The sequence below is a fragment of the Equus przewalskii genome, chromosome 21, assembly GCF_037783145.1.
Source record: "Equus przewalskii isolate Varuska chromosome 21, EquPr2, whole genome shotgun sequence".
Classification (NCBI taxonomy): domain Eukaryota; kingdom Metazoa; phylum Chordata; class Mammalia; order Perissodactyla; family Equidae; genus Equus; species Equus przewalskii.
The window spans coordinates 18,228,275-18,248,989 of NC_091851.1; the positions used below are offsets into that span (position 1 = coordinate 18,228,275).

Below are 20,715 nucleotides of genomic sequence, written 5' to 3' on the forward strand. Positions count from 1 at the left end.
TTTAGAGGTCATTTCCCCCAGGAAGCCCCTGGGACCCCACCCAAGTCCAGATTAGGTGCTCTTACCGTGTGTCGCCGTAGCACCTGCCTTTCTTGATAAAACTGTCTGTCTGTCCCCTGGTATCTCAGACTGGACCACACACCCTTGAGGGCAGGGCTGTGTCTGTTTGAATTGCCATCAGTAAGAGCAAAACGTGGCACATGTTAGGCATGCAATAAATGTTTTTAAGTGTGTAAATTTACATATGCATAGAAGGAGTACTTTTTAAAAAACTGGGTGCTCACTAGTTATGGGTAATTGTCACTTAGAAAAAAAAAGCTTTCTCACTAGTCTGATTTTCTTTCCTTTTTCCTTTTTTTGCAGTACATATGTACTCTATTATTTCTTTTCTTCTTTTGGAAAAATAAAAAGTTTAAAATTTAGGAAGAACAACTGTGTTTTAAGGTACCACTTTTGGGTACACAGGTGGGGTATGAATTTTCCGAATGGAACTAGCCCTCCGTCCCTCTCCCCCCACTTACACCTCTTCCTTACGGGGCTTTGTATTAGTTTCCTTTGGTTGGCTGAACAAAGTGCCAAAATTTAGTGACTTAAAACAACACAGATTTATTCTGTTCCGGTTCTGTAGGTCAGAGGTCTGGCATGGTTCTCCCTGGGCTAAAATCTAGGTGTCAGCGGGTTCGTGTTCCTTTCTGGAGGCTCCAGGGGAGAACCCGTTTCCTTGTCCTGTCCAGCTTCCAGAAGCTGCCAGCGTCCCTTGGGTTGTGCCCCCTTTTCTCCGGCTTCAAAACCAACCACAGCGGGTTGAGTCCTTCTCACATCGTTATCACTGTCACACTGACTTTTCTGCCTTCCTCTTCCAATTAAAAAAAACACTGGGGTAGGGCTGGCCCCGTGGCCGAGCGGTTAAGTTTGCGCGCTCCGCTGCAGGCGGCCCAGTGTTTCGTTGGTTCGAATCCTGGACGTGGACATGACACTGCTCATCAAACCACGCTGAGGCGGCGTCCCACATGCCACAACTAGATGGACACACAACGAAGAATATACAACTATGTACCGGGGGGCTTTGGGGAGAAAAAGGAAAAAATAAAATCTTTAAAAAAAAAAAAAACAAAACAAAACACTGGGGTAAAATACACGGAAAATTTACCATCTTAACCATTTTGAAGTGTGCAGTTCAGCGGCATTGAGTACATGCACAGTGTTGTGCTGCTGTCACCACCATCCATCCACAGAACTCTTTTCATCTTGCAAGACGGAAACTCTGTAACCATTAAAGAATAACTCCCAATTCCCTTCTCCCCCCAGCCCCTGACAACCACCATTCCACTTTCTATCTATGAATTTCACTAGTCTAAGTACCTCATATAAGTGGAATCATATGGTATTTCACTTTTTGTGACTGGCTTATTTCACTTAGCATAGTGTCCAGATGGTTCCTCCATGTTGTAGCGTGTGTCAGAATTTCCTTCCTTTCAAAGGCTGAATAATATTCCATTGTATGTATGTACCACACGTTGTTACTCGGTTCATCCACTGATGGACACTTGAGTGGCTTACGCTTTTTGGTTATGGTGACTAATGCTGCTATGAACATGAGTGTACAAATATCTCTTCAAGATCATGCTTTCAATTTTTGGGGGCATATGCCCAGAAGTGGAATTGCTGGATCATATGGTAATTCTATTTTTAATTTTTTGAGGAACCTCCATATTGTTTTCCACAGTGGCTGCACCATTTTACATTCCCACCAACAGTGCACAAGGGCTCCAGTTTCTCCACGTCCTCACCAAACCTTGTTATTTTATGTGTGTTTGATAGTAGCCATCCCAATAGGTGTGAGATGATATCTCATTGTGGTTCTGATTTCTGTTTCCCTAATGATTAGTGATGTTGAGCGTCTTTTCATATACTTACTGGCTATTTGTATGTCTTCTTCAGAGAAATGTTTATTCAAGTCCTTTGCCCGTATTTTAATCAGACTGTTTTTTGTTGTTGAGTTATAGGAGTTCTTTATATATTCTGGATATTAACATTTTATCAGATAATATGATTTGCAAATATTTTCTCCTATTCCATGGGTTGCCTTTTCACTCTATTGATTCACTTTGAAGGACTCTTGTGATTATATTGGACCAACCCAGATAAGCCCGGATTATCACTCCACCTTTCGGGGGCTATTATTCTGCTTACCACAGGCCTCATCTCTCTGCTCGGGCCTCTGTTAGGACCCGTTTCTCTGTCTCCTTCATCAGCAGTTGAATGAGCACATACATCATCCCATATTGCTCGTGAGTACCTGGCCTTCCCCACACTGATTCTCACCCTCTCCTTTGATCCTAGTTTCTGCCCAGACTTGGGGAATAGAGAGGTCAGCATCTGGTGGGTGGGTAATGGGCCCCTTTATCTGCCTCTGAGTCCCCAGTCCCCTGTGACCACTCAAAGCTCCTGGCAGTTGGGTGAGGCAGGAAAGGGCTTCTGTTTGTCTTGGGCGTGGCTGCCTTTCTCCCACAGATGCTCCTTTTCATGCATGCCTCCAGCTCCTCGCTTACTACCCAACTGTCCTACTGTCTAACCCTTTTTGCTCCAATTATGTATGTTGTATAGTTATCAGTAGTCCAGAAAACTACAGAAAGGTCAAAGGGAAAATTTTAAAAAATGACTGCTATTGTAAAAAATGTTGAATTCAATTGATATGGATGCTGAAGTATAGGGGAAAGTGACTGATGCCTGTAATTTACTATTTTGCTAGAAAGTCAGTTACTTAGTTACTGTATTGAGATATAATTGACATATAACATTGAGTAAGTTTAAGGTGTACAATGTGATAATTGGATACTATATATTGTGAGATGATTACCACAATAAGGTTAAACACTTCCCTCACCTCACCTAATTACCATTTTTTTATGTGTGATGAGAACACTTAACGTTTACTTTCTTTGCAACTTTCACCTGTAATATACAGTATAGTTGTCATGCTGTACATTAGATTCCCCAGAACTTATTCATGTTATAGCTGGAAGTTTGTACCCTTTGACCAACGTCTCTCCATTTCCTCCACCCCTAGCCCTTGGCAACCACCATTCTAGTCTCTGTTTCTATGAGTTCAGCTTTTTTAGCTTCCACATATAAGTGAGGTCATACAGTACTCGCCTTTCTCTGTCTCATTTACTTCATTTAGCACTATGCCTTCAAGGCCCATCCATATTGTTACAAATGGCAGGATTTCCTTCTTTTTTGTGACTGAGTAGTATTCCATTGTGTGTACGCAAACACACACACATATACACACACACCCCCACACATCTTCTTTATCCATTCATCTGTCGATGGACACTTAGGTTATTTCCATGTCTTGGCTGTTGTGAATAGTGCTGCTGTGAACATGGGGTGCATAAGTCTCTTCGAGATAGTTATTTTGTTTCCTTTGGATATATAGCCAGAAGTGGAACTGCTGGATCATATGGTAGTTCTATTTTAAATTTCTTGAGAAACCTCCAGACTGTTCTCCATGGTGGCTGCACCAATTCGGATTCCCACCGACGGTGTACGAGGGTTCCCTTTCCCTCTACATCCTTGCCAGTGCTTGTTGTCTCATATCTTTTTGATAATAGCCATTCTAACAAGTGCGAGGCGATATTTCATTGTGGTTTTGGTTTGCATTTCCCTGATGATTAGTGATATTGAGCATCTTTTTATATACTTGTTGGTCATTTTTATGTCTTTGGAAAAATGTCTGTTCAGATCCCCTGCCTATTCTGTAATCAGATGATTTGTTTTTGCTATTGAGTTGTATGAGTTCCTTACATATTTTGGATATTAACCCTTTACCAGATATATGGTTTGCAGATATTTTCCCCCATTCCATAGGTTGCCTTTTCGTTTTACTGATTATTTCCTTTGCTGTGCAGAAGCTTTTTAGTTTGATGTGATCTCATTTACTTATTTATGCTTTTGTTGCTTGTGCTTTTGGTGTCATGTGAAAAAAATTGTTGCTAAGACCAATGTCAAAGAGCTTCTCCTCTGCTTTCTTCTAGAATTTTTACAGTTCAGGCCTTACATTTAAGTCTAATCCATTTCAAGTTAATTTTTGTGAGTGGTGTAAGATAGGGGTCCAATTTCATTCTTTTGCTTGTGAGTTTCCAGTTTTCCCAACATTTATTGAAGAGACTATCCTTTCCCCATTGAGTATTCTTGACTCTCTTGTCAAAAATTAGTCGAGCGTGTATGTGGGTTTTTTTTTTCTGGGCTCTTACTTCTATTTCTTTGGTCTATGTGCCCAAACCATACTGTTTTGATGACTATAGCTTTGTAGTATAGTTTGAAATCAGGAAGTGTGATGCTTCCAGCTTTGTTCTTCTTTCTCAGGATTGCTTTGGCTATTTGAGGTCTTTTGTGGTTCCATATGAATTTTAGGATTTATTTTTTATTATTTTTTTTCTTAGATTGGCACCTGAGCTAACAACTGTTGCCAATTTTCTTTTTTTTTTTTTCCTGCTTTTTTCTCCCCATATCCCCCCCAGTACATAGTTGTATATTTTAGTTGTGGGTCCTTTAGTTGTGGCGTGGTGGACGCTGCCTCAATGTGGCCTGCTGAGCAGTGCCCTGTCCGTGCCCAGGATCTGAACCCTGGGCCGCCGAAACAGAGCACGTGAACTTAACCACTCGGCCACAGGGCTAGCCCCATAGGATTTATTTTTTATTTCTGTGAAAAGTGCTGTTAGAAATTTGATAGGGATTGTATTGAATCTAGAGATGGCTTTGGGTAGTATGGCCATTTTAATGGTATTCTTCTAATCTGTGAACATGGGATAGCTTTCCATTTATTTGTGTTTTCTTCAGTTTCTTCCATCAATATCTTATAATTTTTAGTGTACAGATCTTTCACCTCCTTGGTTAAATTTATTCTTAAGAATTTTATTGTTTTTGATGCTATTGTAAATGGGATTTTAAAAAATTAGATAGTTTGTTGTTAGTGTATAGAAACACAACTGGTTTTTGTGTGTTGATTTTGTATGCTGCAACTCTACTGAATTCATTGATAATTCTAACAGCTTTTTGGTGGAATTTTTAGGATTTTCTGTGTATAAGATCATATCATCTGCAAACAGAGACAATTTTACTTCTTCCTTTCTGATTTGGATGCATTTTATTCATTTTTCTTGCCTGATTGCTCTGGCTAGGACTTCCAGTACGATACTGAATAGGAGTGTTGAGAGTGGGCACATTTGTCTTGTTCCTGACCTAAGAGGAAAAGCTTTCAGTTTTTCACCATTGAGTATGATGTTAGCTGTGGGCTTGTCATATCTGGCCATTATTATATTGAGGTACATTTCTTCTATATCTAATTTGTTGGATTTTTATCATAAAGGAATGTTGAATTTTGTCAAATGCCTTTTCTGTTTCTATTGAGACGTGATTTTTATCATTCATCCTATTAATGTGATGTATCACCTTAATTGATTTGCGTATGTTGAACCATCCTTCCATCCCAGGGGTAAATCCCACCTGATCATGTTGTATGAGCCTTTCAATGTGCTGTTGAGTTTGGTTTGCTAGTATTTTGTTGAGAATTTGTGCATTTACATTCAACAGGTATATTGGCCTATAGTTTTCTTTTCTTGTCTGGCTTTAGCATCAGGCTAATGCTGGACTCTTAAAATGAGTCTGGGAGTATTTCTTCCTCTTTAGTTTTTTTGGAAGAGTTTGAGAAAGATTGAGATTAATTCTTCTTTAAATGGTCGGTACAATTCACCAGTGAAACCATTTGGTCCTGGGCTTTTCTTTGTTGGGAGGTGGGGATTTTTTGTTTGTTTTTTTGTGGATTTTTTTTGTAAGGAAGATTGGCTCTGAGCTAACATCTGTTGCCAATCTTACTCTTTTTTTTCCTTCCCAAAGCCTCAGTACACAGTTGTATATTCTAGTTGTAAGTCCTTCTAGTTCTTCTATGTGGGATGCTGCCACAGCATGGCTTGATGAGTGGTGTGTAGGTCCGCACCCAGGATCTGAACTGGCGAACCCTGGGCCACCGAAGTGAAACACACAAACTTAACCACTCAGCTACAGGACTGGCCCCTGGGAGGTTTTTTTCTTTTTTTTTTCCAAAGATTGTCACCTGGGCTAACAACTGTTGCCAATCTTTTTTTTTTTTTTTCTGCTTTATCTCCCCCAACCCCCCTTGTACACAGTTGTATATCCTAGTTGCACGTCCTTCTAGCTGTGGGATGTGGGATGCCGCCTCAACGTGGCCTGATGAGCGGTACTATGTCTGTGCCCAGGATCTGAACCCTGGGCCACCACAGCGGAGTGTGCGAACTTAACCAACTCGGCCACAGAGCTGGCCCCCCTGGGAGGTTTTTGATTACTGATTCAATCTGCTTGCTCATTATTGGTCTGTTCAGATTTTCTATTTCTGCATGATCCAGTCTTGGTAGGTTGTATGTTTCTAGGAACTTATTCATTTCTTCTAGGTTATCCAATTTGTTGACATATAATTGTTCATAGTAGTCTCTTAGGATCCTTTGTATTTCTGTGGTATCAGTTGTAATATTTCCTCTTTGTTTCTGATTTTATTTATTTGAGGCTTTTCTCTTTTTTTCTTCATCTAGCTAAAGGTTTGTCAATTTTGTTTATCTTTTCAAAAAACCATCTCTTAGTTTTGTTGATCTCTTCTATTGTTTTCCTGGTCTCTGTTTCATGTATTTCTGCTCTATTCTTTATTATTTCCTTCCTTTTGCTAATTTTCAGCTCAGTTGTTCTTCTTTTGCTAGTTCTTTGATTTTAGGAAATTTTAGCAAATTAGGTTATTGGCAATCTTTCTTTTTTCTTAATGTAGGTGTTTATTGCTATAAACGTCCCTCTTAGAACTGCTTTTGCTGCATCCCATAAGTTTTGATATGGGTGTTTCCATTTTTGTTTGTTTCAAGATATTTTTTGATTTCCCTTTTGATTTCGTCTTTGACTGATTAGTTGTTCAGGAATGTATTATTTAATTTCCACGTATTTGTGAATTTTTCAGTTTTTCTCCTGCTGTTGAATTCTAGTTTCATACCACTGTGGTCAGAAAAGGTACTTGGTATGATTTCAATCTTCTTAAATTTTCTAAGACTTGTTTTATGTGTAATTTACTTTGAAATGCATCAAAAATAAGATGGATTGGGCCAGCCCTGATGGCCTATTCATTAAAGTTTGGTGTGCTCCATTTTAACAGCCCAGGTTCGGTTCCCAGGCACAGAACCACACCACTTGTCTGTCAGTAACCATGCCATGGTGCCAGCTCACATGGAAGTAGAAGGACTTATGACTAGAATATATAACTATGTACTGGGGCTTTGGGGAGGAAAATTTTAAAAAGAAAGGAAAAGATTGGGGCCAGCCTGGTGACATGGTGGTTAAGTTTGCATGCTCTACTTCAATGGCCCAGGGTTCGTAGGTTTAGATCACAGGTGCAGACCTGCACACCACTCATCAAGCCGTGCTGTCCCACATACAAAATGGAGGAGGATTGGCACAGATGTTAGCCCGGTGACAATCTTCCTCAAGCAAAAAGAGGAAGATTGGCAATAGATGTTAGCTCAGGATGAATCTTTCCCAGCAAAAAAAAAAAAAGATGGATTGTTGAACGGATAAAGGGATGTATAGATGGATAGATATGTGATGAAGTAAGGATAGTAAATGTTAATGGTAGAATAGCCATGGATACCTGGCTATATATTGTCATATTTCTTCAACTTTATGTTAGAAAATTCTCATGATAAAATGTTTGAAAAAAAAATGCTGCTAATGTCATTACCCAGAGAGAGCTGGCCTGCCGTTCATTTACATATATATATATATATATATACACACACACACACACCAGGGGCTCTCAACCACTAGTATTATCTGCAGACATTTTTGTTATGACTGGAGCGGTGCTGCTAGCATCTAGTGGGTAGAGGCCATGGATGCTGCTGAACGTCCTCCAGTGCATAGGACAGCCCCCACCACAAAGAATGGTCCAGCCCCAAATGTCAGTGGTGCTGAGGTTGAGAAACCCTGAAATATGTATATATTCATTCATATAAATGTATATATATGCATGTTTTATGCTTACGTGTATTAAATGTCTCTCACATTATCGTATTTTAATGGCGATCATAGGCACATATGCTGTGATTTATTGCGCCCAGCTGTATTTGGGCATTTTGGGGGTTTACCAATCCTTAGCATACCTCAGTAGAATCTGAGCCTTCCCTGTCAGACGGATCTCTATTCTGTGTTGTGGAGGTCTCTTTAGGGAAGACTCTCTGTCATCCTTGGAACCAACTTGGGTGTCAACATTCTTTGCGCCTGGGGCATTTGTTCTGGGGCTGTCCAGGGACGGTCATCTTTCCTTTGAGTGTTTTTTCCTCAGAGGCTGTGGCAAGCAGAGGCAGCAGCTAGCACTGTGGCATCTCACTAGCCCTGGGTCAGCAGTGGGTTGCCCCAGCTGTGGATTTGGGATGGGGACAGAGAGCCATGTCCCCCTCATCCTCTGGCCCGAGTTCTGCTGAGTTCCTAAGGACACAACCTGACCTTAACCTCTGTCTTCTCCTTTCCAATATAGGTCTCTCCTTCTGATGAAAAGAGAAAGGAAGAATGGACTACAGTCACCAAACTTCCCTAGTCCCATGTGGACAAGATAAATACATTTCCAAGTAAGATATTTTGCTGTAATGTTGTGTCGCCAGTGGCCAGTCCCATGTGGATGGAAGCCACTGGCCGAGGTGCCTCCTCTGCACATGAGAGAGCTGGGGCTCTTGTGCATGAGAAGGAGCTGAGCAGCCGAGTGGGGACCAATGAGAGCATCAGCAAGGATACTGCTATAGATAAATACATGCTCCTGGAGCCTGGCCATAGAGAGTGAAGTAAAGGGGGGCCTCAAGACAAGGCACCTTTGGGGGCTCAAAAGAGATGGTGTCCTAGAGGGCTTCCAGGAGGAAGAGTTAATGATGGCTGCTCACTGTCCTGTCTGTGGTGTCCCCGGCAGGGAGTTCTGGCTTGGTTGTGTCCCCGTGCTGCTGGGGTTCTGGCTAAAATGGGCACAGGTGCTTCCTGAATAGAAAGAGATGGTTTCATTACTTTATATATGCTAAAATCTCGTGAACTCGGAGTTTTTGCCAATGTGACAGAGGCTGAGCTAAAATGGGCTTTCTTGAACTATAAGTTTGAGGATGTATTTTTATATCCAGCACAGGGATTTGTACGTGCTGGATGCTCTGTATCTTAGCTAAATGTTTAACTTATCTGAGACCAAATTGTTTCAAGTCCTTCAGACACACGTGGCCATATACGGACCCACGGTTGTCTGAGATATGCATCATTCTTAGCTCTTCACTGAAGGAGTTCCCCAGGGACTTCTCCTGACCAGTAACTTTAAATCCTAGTTTCAGATCTGTGTACCAAACAGCTTTTGTTTCAGGTTATTTGGAGTCACGTTTTTTCGTAAATTCATTTCGGCTTATGTAGAATTATTCCAGTTTATCTAGATTTAACTTGTCAGGAACTTCTTGGAATTTCCAGGCAGTTTGACCTCTGGCATCGCCCCAGATCTCTCCATTGAAGGGCTGCATTTAGGGGGACCCAACTCCGTTCCCTCGCGCCTGAGAACAGGCAAAAGTGCACAGCAGCCTCCTCGAGCCTCATGCACTTTAGGTAAAATTTGACTAGACTGTTCTGAGGTTTGACGAGGGCTCACCCTGATTCAACCTGAGGGTGGAGTCCGCGCTCTTCCGTGTCCAGTAGAGCTGTGCTGCCAGGCGGGTCACCCAGAAACCAGTAGTTAGCGGCTAAGGGGGCTTCAGAAGGGCATTTGTAAGTTAAAAAAAAAAAGTTTTTTTTTTAATAAACTAAAAGTTCCTAGAATAGAATAAAAAGATCAAGGCACCTAGAATAGAATATTGCCAGGGCCCACAAGCCCCCTTGTGCCCATTTCTAGTCACTGCTCCCCAAGGTGAACCACTATTCTGAATTCAGCATCCATTTCAAACTTTATATAAATGGGTCATACAGTATGTGCTCTTTTGTGTCTGGCTTATTTTACTCAACATAATATCTGTGAGATTCATCCCCATTGTGTGTAGCTCACTCATATTCTCATCACTATATAATGCTCCATTGTGTAACTGTAGCTCCCTTTATTCATGCATTCCGCTGTCATGGAGTTTGTGTTTTCAAACACATGATAAGGTGATGTCTATGAAGCATGTCGGTGGGGCCCAGACCTATCCCTTTTAACTTTCTGAAAAGCCTGGAAGTTTCTGAGTCTCATGAAGATCTGTAGTGATGGTTGTCTCCTAACTCACAGCGTGCGTGAGGGAGGAGAGGCCGGAGAAACCCTGTGTGTGGGCTTGGAAGTGTATTTGCCTCCCTGAATCGGTGACCTGTGAAGGCCTGCGTGTTTAGCTTGGGTTTGGGGAGTGTGGGCAGAGCTGTGAGCCCGCACCGGCAGGCCAAGCCCTCCTTGGTTCCTGGAGTGCGCCTCACATTCAGTCTGTTCTAGATGGTCTTTACTCTTAATCTTGATCTTGGGGGAAGATGGTGGAAGAACTCTGTGTGTGTGTATATGTGTGTGTGAGTGTGCGTGTGTGTGTACGCGTGTGTGGACAAACACCCAGACTAGGGTGACTGAGGCCAGGTTAGAGGTGAGAAAACGGGAGCAACTGTATTACAAGTGGCTCCAGCTGCGACTGTCACACCTCTTGTATTTTTCCCCTGAGGAATGAACTTCTCCTGCATCTGAAGACGTACAACTTGTACTATGAAGGCCAGAATTTGCAGCTCCGACACCGCGAGGTAAGGAGTGCCCAGGGAAGGCTTGTGAGCCCCTTCCCCGCTGGGCCAGCCCCGTCTTTGTCTCCCTGTGCCCTGGCCTGAGGGTCCCTGCCCTGCCTCCACAGTCGGGGCCGCTCATTTGGGATGTCAGTGGGAGTCGCTGGAGTTCTTGGAAGGAGACCCCAGGTCCAATTTTGTTCTAAAGGGATGAGCTTTTCTGTCCTGGAGACATTCCTGTGGGGGTGTGGCTGGGCCAGCACCAGCCTCAGTGGGGCTCCTCCCCAGAGAGGCTTTCGTGAAATGCCCCTCTCCGATGGCTCTCCAGCAGGCTTCCTCTTCTTGGGTAATTCAGGAAGCTTTCCCAGTCCTCTGTTTACACACCTGGGCCCATGTCCTGTTGCTGCAGCAACCCAAGAAAGTCACATAAGCTCTGGGTAGTAACTCTTGGTCCTCCCCCACAGCTGCAGCAGTCTTCCTAAGGTGCCTTCTTGGAATGCCCTTTGCTATCCATCTGTCTTTCCCCAGCCCCCATCCTGAATCTAAGCTTACTCATCCTGTATCCATTTCTGTAAAGCCTCTTATCAGATAGATGGTGAGTTATATAGGAGCCTGTAGAGTAACTTATACTCCAGTGTTCTTGACTGATAAGAAGGTATGCGTAATGCCCTTCTAAACACATTTTCAGGTTATCAAGCCATGGCGATTTAATCCACAGAAATAGATATGAGATGGTAGAATTTCAGCTACTAAGGCAGGCTGGTTGGGGACAGTCTGTGGGACACAGTGGCCTTTTCTGGGTCCCTCAAACCAGTCCACTTAGGCAGAGTCCCCCTTGGGGTTAAATTCTGCCCTACAGTCATGTGATGTACAGTAATGGTGCCAGCCTTGGCTAGCTAAAGGGCCACGTGTGCAGCCTGTGCTTAAATAAAGCCTTTCTCCCCGAGAACCCCGAGAGCACTGAAGTTGTTCCAGCCCTCTCCTGCCTTCTCTTATTCCCCTCCCCCTCGACCCTGGGCCCCAGGATCCTCCCAGAAGTTAGCTGTTCATCGGACAGGTGTCATCTTCATCCATGGGGCTCAGTCTGACGTCTGTGGCCCCTGCCCATAAAACATGGCTTCAGAAAGGTTTTTCTGAGACTTGGGAAAGAACGCCTGATTCTTTTAGGTATTGTCTTCAAAGCTTCCCCCAATTAGTGGCTGGGCCATTAGTGAGATTTTGGTCCTTAAACAGCGTTTCTGGAGTGTGTCCTATAGAATAAATTGTCAGAATGCTCAATGATTAAAGGATTTTATGGTCATAAATGAGATCCATTTCTTTGGGATAAAACATGGAAATGACCTTAGAAGGGTTTCACGTTTAACTCCTTATCAGTCAACAACCCTTGAATATAAATTTGGAATTCTTGCGGGATTTATTCACCTCTTGGAGAGTCATAATGTAACACATGAGCTAATTATAGGCTCTGGAAAGTTCCGCTGTTAAGAAATCTGATTAGCACATCGTCTCCCAACTCATTATCACTGACACCCCTTAGGTAACAATTGATCTGCTGGAGGAGCCAGTATTCTGTAGAATAAACTTGGGGAAATGTTACTTTAACCTTCCTCCACCCAGCAGGTCAGATTGCTAAATGTATGTGATAGCTAAAGACACATGGCTTTCCATGGTCGGGGAGGGAAGGTAGCTAACTCAAGAATTTAGCTCTTGCTTCTGTAGCAAGGCCAGTCTCACTTACTTTAAGAGATGTATTCTTCTTTCTTTAAAGTCATTAGCATAAAAACAAGAAAAAGTTTTTATAATTTGCACATGTATATTTGAATTTTGAGGCAACTTTTGTGCTGACCTATGAGGTCAGCTTCACGGCCTCAGGGGTAGTTTACAGTGGGTGTGTCTTGGAGCTGGGGTGTGACTATAACTTGGCTGCGCCCAGCTAGGACACATCAAGGATGCTGTCAGTTGTCCCCCACTGTGGTGCTGGCTTCTGCGGGGCTTTTCTGGCTCACCCTGCTGATCGCTCTGTGGGCAGGAAGAAGACGAGTTCATCGTGGAGGGACTGCTGAACATCTCCTGGGGCCTGCGCCGGCCCATTCGTCTGCAGATGCAGGATGACAACGAGCGCATTCGTCCCCCTCCATCCTCTTCCTCCTGGCACTCCGGCTGTAACTTGGGGGCTCAGGGGTGAGTGAGAAGAGATGGGACTGGGGGTGAAGCGGGGGTGTCTGGGGGTTCTGTGTGTTCTCAGGCAGGTAAATGCCACCTTCCAGCAAGCCTTGACCCTGGCTCCCATCCCAGCACCTCCACTGCCCACCTGCTCTGGGCTTGGGATGGGGAGAAGGGGGAAGACGTTGGTGTGACTGGGCCTCCATGCCTGTCACCACAATCACTGAGGGAGAGTCAGAGGGAGGAGGGGAGGTGCTGAGTCAGAGAGGGGAAGCACCAGGGCGTGGGTGAGCAGCACGTCCTTTGTCGTGGAGAATTTCCAGGTCTCTGGGGGATACTGCTAGTGGCCGGGCTCAGCCTGCACATTCCTGACAGATGTCCGCTGCCCAGCATCCTCCCCACAGGGACCACTCCTCATAGAATGACCCTCCTCCAGAGACATGTAGGGCTCAGACCTTCTGACCAAAGTTCTCCACGTTTTGGGGGGACCTGGAAGAAGCAAAGGAATGTCAGGCCCTGTGGAGCAGCCAAGCGCGGTCAGCTAGGGGTCTGCTCTTTCAGGTCACGCCTGGAGCTGGGTGGTGGCGTGATGGTCAGTAGGCTGGGAGGTCCCATCCTCCATGTCCCCAGCAAAGGCCTATGAAGACCGAGCCTGTTCCTCCCCTCCCTCCACTGCCAAATGAGTAGTCGAATGCCTCTAGAAAGGCACGCCCTCTTTACTGTCTTTCTGGACTTCGCTTTTGAGGATCAAGTGACCAGTCTTGTTCCATCCTGAAACTTGCTGATGTTGACAGCCCTTGGGCCAGAGCGTGGGTGGAGGGTGCCAACCTCTCAGCCAAAACCACAGTGATGTTTTTTCTGTTTTAGACAAGAACTAGCCCTCTCTGTTGGCCACATTGAACGTTTTGTTAAACTCCACGGCCAAATCTATCTTTCTCTAAAGTTGAGAGAACCCTACAATGTGGCCAAACCCTGGAGCTGATCTGGTTTCTTTCCAGGGGAATTTAAGGAGCAGAGTCTTTGCCCATCCCATCGGACGCCGGGATGGCCAGTCAAGGTTCTTTGGTTTTGTCTAACTTTGCTGGTTTCACACTCTGTTCTGCTTTCAGCACTTCCACTGTATTTGATTTCCAATGGGCTGAACCCTTTCCACACCCCACCCCGACCCCAGACTGTGTTACAATCTGTTCCTTAAGTGAGATGATTTTTAAAATTCCATTTGACCGTGTGGCCTTTGGCTGGGTTTGCTAAGGGGTCCTTCATTCTGCATGCTTTTTTTTTTCCCTTCCCTGTGGCATCAAGCTGGTCTTGGTTGGTTCTTGAAGCCTGCAAATACTTTCAGAGAGTTTTCAGGAATGATAAATGTTACCCCAGATGCCTGCTACAACGAAGTGAATTCCTGGACCACTGTGTTAAGAAGGATGCTGAGACCAACTTCTGCTTCAGCAAGAGAGAAAGCTTTGGACAAGGGAGTGGGCAGTGGCCACTGTGGGCGCCATGTGTTCACCATTCCCGAGAGGCTCTGAGCAGTTCTGCTCTGGGGCTCAGAAGTCCACAAGTCATACTAAACAGGAAGTTCTTTCAGATTTTCGATTTTAATTGTCATTCCCTGAAACTATCATTCCTGGACCATTAGTCCCATCTCTACTGGGTCCCAGGATCCCACACTCTTCTCACTATGGGATGGTCCTAATTGGTTAAATATGGTTCTCCTTTCTCGCCAAATCCTCTGTTAATTTGGGGTGGGATTCTCTGAGCTACTTCCTTTGTCTTTTTCGGCTTTGAGGTGTTATTTGCCAGTGATCACGGCTACACCAGGGCTCAGCTCAGGCTGCTTGCTTGTGGCCTTTTCTCCAGCTTGGCTGAGCACTCCGTCCCTGCCACCCTGACAACACTGTTGCCAGTGCCACTTCCAAAGCTGCCCTGAGCCCCGTAGCAGCCAACCTATTACTTTCCATTCCTTTTAGATGCCAGAAGGAATTTCTGAGTTATTCCCCCAACAGAAGTGGATCTGAGTTGGTATCTTGTCCTCAGAAATAAATGGCCATTATTAGGGTTTTCCAGATAAGCTCTAGAACCCACAAGTGCTTAGAAACAGTGCAGGCAACACACAGGTTTTGTTCTTTGGCGTTCTCCATCCTGGCCTCCGTGAATCAGGTGCTTGTGTTGCTGCAGAAGCTGGAAAGGAGCATCTTCTCTTTGTAAAACGCCCCCTCCCCACCCAGTGCTCAGCCCAGGGCTGGGCTACCTTCATGGGACACTTGGCACAGCCTGCCCACATCCTTCATCTCCTCGTGGGTGCTGGTCCCCAGCCTAGCACAGGCCAAGTGCTTCCCCTGCAGAAGTCGGGGAGGGGGGATGAGGGAATCTCCCGTTCAGAGGCTGAACCAGTCTTCCTTTTGTTCTCTGCCCTCTGTCCAGCCCCACCCTGAAGCCCCTCAACATGCCCGACATTCAGATCTCAGAGGTGGACGCCCCGCAGGAGAGTGACCAGGGGACGAGCCCCACAGGTACCTGCGTGGTGGGAGGAGCCTCCTCCAGGTTGGGACCGACTGTGTGAAGACTGATGTGGTAGATGATGTACACTGTTACTTACTTTTTGAATAAATAAAATTCACACGGTTCAAGGTTAAGTATTAAAAAGAATTAAGTCTCCCATCTCATCCACCTACCCTCGAGTTTCTCTCCCTGGAAGCAACCTGAAGGTGTCCTTCCTAAGATAGTCTTTGCAAACGCACACCAACAGACCTTTCTGGGTGTCATTTCTTTTCTTTTTCTGCTTTTTCTCCCCAAATACCCCCAGTACATAGTTGTACATTTTAGTTGTGGGTCTTTCTAGTTGTGGCATGTGGGACGCCGCGTCAGCGTGGCCTAATGAGTGGTGCCGTGTCTGCGCCCAGGATCCGAACCAGCGAAACCTTGGGCCATCGCAGCAGAGCGTGCGGACTTAACCGCTTGGCTACGGGGCCAGCCCCATGGGTGTCATTTCTTTTCTCCCTCTTTTTTGTATAAGTAGTAGCATTTTGCATATCCCTGTTTCTATTACTTTGTCTTGAGGATTGTTCCATACAAATCTATAAGGACCTTCCACATTCTTTACATCTCTGCAGTGTTCTATGGTATGGAAACGTGATAATTTAATCACTCCCTCTTGGTAGATATTTAAGTCATTTCCAGTCTTTTGCTGTGATAAACAAGGTTGCCATCAGTGCCCTTGCACATGTGTCATTCCACACATTTGTCAGTGTCTGTAGGGTTCTCTCAAGTGGAATTTTTGGGTCTGAGGCTATGTGCATTTGTAATTTTGATAGATATTGTCAGTTTGCAGTATCTTGCAAGTCCTTCTATCATGCTTATCCTGTGCCAGGCACTATTCTAAGCCCTTTATGTGAATTAACCCATTTAAACCTTCCCAACAATCCTGTGAGGTGGATGCTATTATTAGGGCCATTTTATAGAAAAGGAAACTGAGGCACAGAGAGGTGAGTGACATATGGCAGTGGCAGAGCTGGCGTTGGAAACTGGGAGTCTGGCTCTGAAGTCTGTGCTCTGAACTCATCACTGTATTACTTCTCAGTAAATTATGCATTGTTTTCCCCTCAAAGGGAAACACAGTTTTTACAAAATATATTTTTGGGAGGTGGTGGGTGCTGTAGCATTTGGCCGTGTGTGTGCAGACTGCCACATCCTGGGCCCAGGCAGACAGAGCTCACCCCCCTTCCCTCTCAGACTCCAGGGGCCTGAAGCCCGTGCAGGAAGACACCCCACAGCTGATGCGCACACGCAGTGATGTTGGGGTGCGTCGCCGTGGCAACGTGAGGACCTCCAGCGATCAGCGGCGAATCAGACGCCACCGCTTCTCCATCAATGGCCATTTCTACAACCACAAGGTAGAGGGGACAAGGTCGCAGGAAGCAGGGGCAGCCCCAAGGTGGGCAAGGACCCTTCTGGGGGAGCTGCCACCTCAGGGCTACAGACACCTGGGAAGCCAAGTGTTTGCCATTCAGTCTTTGGCTCCTGGGTGGGCTGCAGGTTCTGCTGGCTCCAGGAGGGATGAGGGACCCCAGATCAGGAACCCCCTTAGGTAGTGGGTGAGATGACCCCACAAACAGTCCCCATCAGCAACTCCCCCCTGCCCTGGCAGATCCATGTGTTACCCTCTTCCTGCACCCTGTGCTTCCTGGCAGCTGTGTGGTCTGACTTTTCTATGAGCTCAGGGCTGCCCCAAAGCAGAGCAACAAGGCTCAGACTGGGGGACATTGGTATACCACCCACCCTACCCCAAGCCAGCTGACCCTCCCTCCCTCCTGCTGCTCGGTTCCAATCTGGCGCCTGAAGCAAGTGCATCGTGGGAGAGTGCTCAGACCTTCGCATGTTGAAGCCACCGTGGAGGGGTCTGTGCATGGTGTGTTTGGAGAGAAGGCCTCCCTCTTCTGGTCCTGTCCCCTCCCTAACCCTGTTGCTTGCTGAGCTCAGACCCCTCCAATGCCAGAGTTACCCAAAGCCCAGGGCTTTTTGTTGGCATCAGAGCCTGATGCTTGCCAGGTGTCAGGGAGCTCTCAGGGAGCTTGAGGGCCATTGTCCCTGTGCTCTTTACCCCAGGTAACAGGGGCAGCACACCTGGGTTGTAGTGCCTCGTCCTGATCCCCACTCTCACCCTGATCTGGACCCCTCTATTGACAGACATCAGTGTTCACGCCAGCCTATGGCTCGGTCACCAACGTCCGCATCAACAGCACCATGACCACTCCACAGGTCCTGAAGCTGCTGCTCAACAAATTTAAGGCAAGTTCGCTCCTCTGGCTGATCTCCGATGGGCGGCACGTGCGCCTCAGGGCCATGGAGAGTGCGTGGGGAGGGGGACACTGGGCAGAGGGCTTGGATTCTTAAACCCCTCGGCATCAGCATCCCCTGGGAGCTTGTTAGAAAAGCAAGGTCTCAGGCCCCAGCTCTGAATCAGACCCACCGAATCAGGAGCTGGGAGGTGAGGCCAGGGAACGTGTGCACTAAGGCCTGCAGGGGATCCTGGTGCCACTGAGTCCTGAGAGCCACAGCCCTCAGGTGCTTTGTGGGCCCTAGAAGGACCCCAGGCCTGATGGCTGGTTTGGGGCTCTGTGCACAGATTGACTTCCAGAACACTGTCGGGGGACCTACTTTGAAAAAAGAACCTTCAACAGATGTGCGAATTATAGTGCATGAGTGTTTTTGAAGTCCTGTTACTCTGTATGTTTTCCACAATCCCCTCTTAAGTCTTTTGGACACTGGGTATTCTTATTTTTGATGGAAGCCAGTGTCTCCCAGTGGCCTGAGGGCACAGGCTCTCGGTTTGAATCCTTGTCCATCACCTGCTGGTTGGATGAGTTGGGCAAATTACTTAAGCTCCCTGTGCTTCTGCTTCCTCATCCGTAACCTGAGGGTGACGGGACCCCGTTATGGGTTGTTGCGAGTATTAGATGAATTAAAACATGAAGAGTGTGAAGAACTGTGCTTGCTGGGTTGCAATAACCGTTAGCTCTTATTGTCTATAATTATTGATAAAGTTACCTGCTCCCCCGGCTCCTCATCGCTTCTGAGTTCTGAGAACTTTAGCTTGGCAGTGTTGAAGAAGGGGGAGAGCCTCAGAGTTAGGATGTGTAAATACATGATCCTATTCAGCAAGTATCTTTTGCTCCTGATTCAGATCGAGAATTCGGCAGAGGAGTTTGCTTTGTACGTGGTCCATACCAGCGGTGGTAAGTCTGAAGAACACAGTGTACTTTAAAACTTTTAATTAACTCAAAATAGCAAGTTAAAAAAACACCAAACAACCTCTGCCTCATTCGCTTGTTGTTTGGGTTTTGGAAACTTGCAAGTGTTGTTTGCCTCCAAGGCTGGTGGGCTCGCTGGATGGGTTCACTGGGGAATGCCGTACGTGGTCGGCAAACAAACACTAAAACAGAACTGCCTGTTAAAAAAGGAACTAGATTTTCTCGAGAGACAAAAAACATCAAGTCCTCCAATGCAGCCTCTTCCAAGAATTTGAGGCGTGGTGGTATTGTTGGGGAGAGGGGGGAGGGAGAGGGAGTGGTGGCTTTGAACAACACCTGTTGAATTATTCATTACAAATCAGTCTCCTGACTGTATGGCCGCATCTCCTAAGGTGCCTGGGCCATTTGAGCCCCTGAGTTGACCACTGCTTATGGTGAGAAAGGCCTCAGGCCAGACTCAGGGCTGCTCCTGGCTGTGTGTGGTTCCAGAGAAACAGAAGCTGAAGAACACTGATTACCCACTGATTGCCCGGATCCTTCAAGGCCCATGTGAACAGGTGTCCAAAGTGTTCCTCATGGAGAAGGACCAGGTGGAGGAAGTCACCTATGATGTGAGTCCCTTACGATCGGATGGTCTGTCCTCAGGAGGGTGGGGATTTGTTTGGGTTACCTGCACCTGGGGTATAGTTGGACTTTTTGGCCAAAGACCACAGCCCATTTGGCTGCCATTCCTCAATACAAGGTTTTCTTGAGGCAGTAATGGCCACAGGCCAGGAGAATGAACACAGAGGCTTGAGTTAGGGGTGTGCCCTGTGGGAGTTGGTGGAGGAGTGTTCGGGCACAAAGGGATTTCCATAGAAGAAGCAGACATCTCGAGCCTTTCCAGGCTACTGTAAGAGGGCTGAGAAGTTCCTGCAAACTGTCTCAACAACTTCAAGACGTTAGCAGTGATTGGACCTGATCTTATGTATTAGTTAGCTTTTGCTACAGGAACAAACATCCCCAAGTCTTAGCGGCTTGCAACAGCAAACGCTGACTTTTCTGTTCGGGATTCTGCAGGCTGATAGCAGGGGCTCTGCTCTAGGCTGTGAGTTGAGTTCAGGTCTACGGTGCATGTCTCAGTTAGAGACCCAGTCTGGAGGGCCACTGGCTACCCAGGGTATGCTTCTCATGGCACATGGCTGGAGTGCAAGAAACCAGGCCAAACCATGTAAGCTCATTTGAAGCCTCCGTTCGGATTTGGTGTATGTCATGTCCACACACATTCCATTGGCCAAAGCAAGTCACACAGCCAAGCCCAACATGGATAGGGTGGAGAAATATACTTCTCCCATGGAGAAGGTAATGGAGTAGGGTGGGGACTCTGGTGTGGGAGGAGGAGCGATTGTTTAACTTCAGCTCACCTGGGAGCCCCCACCCCCACCCCAACAGCCTCTCAGGAGCAAGTTCACATGGATGCCTGTTTGACACTTGAAACACAAATCATCATTCTGAGTCATGGCTGCTCCTTACATTCTCTTAGGGGAGAACAGAGAGGTTTATTAAATATCGTGGGTTTAGAGCTTTCTCTGCATCATGGAATCAAGAGAAAGTACTTTTCCGTGATTGACATCACCTTGTCATGAATTGGATACATGGGGTGAAAAACGAGAAGTTATGAGCTATGTGTCATGTAAATGAAGTGATCTTCATCGCAGATTCTATACCAGCCTTGAGAAGAATGAGGCTTAGCTCCTGTCTTTAAGGAAATCTTGGATTAGTGCAGAAATAGATTTCCCAAGGCCTTGTGCCTGACGTGAGAGAGGCGCCAAAAGGAATTGGAATAATGCTGGGAGGGGGCCAGCACCCACACTTACCTCTTCCTCCCCAGGTGGCCCAGTATATAAAGTTCGAGATGCCTGTCCTTAAAAGCTTCATCCAGAAGCTCCAAGAGGAGGAAGATCGGGAAGTAAAGAAGCTGATGCGCAAGTAAGCGTGGCCCCGGGCTGGCTGGCCGGGCTTCTCTGGGGCC

At 46.1% G+C, this 20,715-nt stretch overlaps 1 protein-coding gene across 1 annotated transcript in view; it reads left to right on the forward strand.

Moving 5' to 3' along the window:
• Positions 1-20,715, forward strand: part of RASSF2 (Ras association domain family member 2) — a 43,110-nt gene that overhangs the window by 17,089 nt on the left and 5,306 nt on the right. The window contains exons 2-10 of the mRNA XM_008519790.2: positions 8,591-8,681; positions 10,743-10,818; positions 12,824-12,975; positions 15,379-15,467; positions 16,687-16,847; positions 17,641-17,742; positions 18,638-18,689; positions 19,194-19,315; positions 20,575-20,672. Coding sequence (XP_008518012.1) covers positions 8,623-8,681; positions 10,743-10,818; positions 12,824-12,975; positions 15,379-15,467; positions 16,687-16,847; positions 17,641-17,742; positions 18,638-18,689; positions 19,194-19,315; positions 20,575-20,672 — 911 coding nt within the window. The 5' untranslated portion in view covers positions 8,591-8,622. The remainder of the gene's footprint in view (positions 1-8,590; positions 8,682-10,742; positions 10,819-12,823; positions 12,976-15,378; positions 15,468-16,686; positions 16,848-17,640; positions 17,743-18,637; positions 18,690-19,193; positions 19,316-20,574; positions 20,673-20,715) is intronic.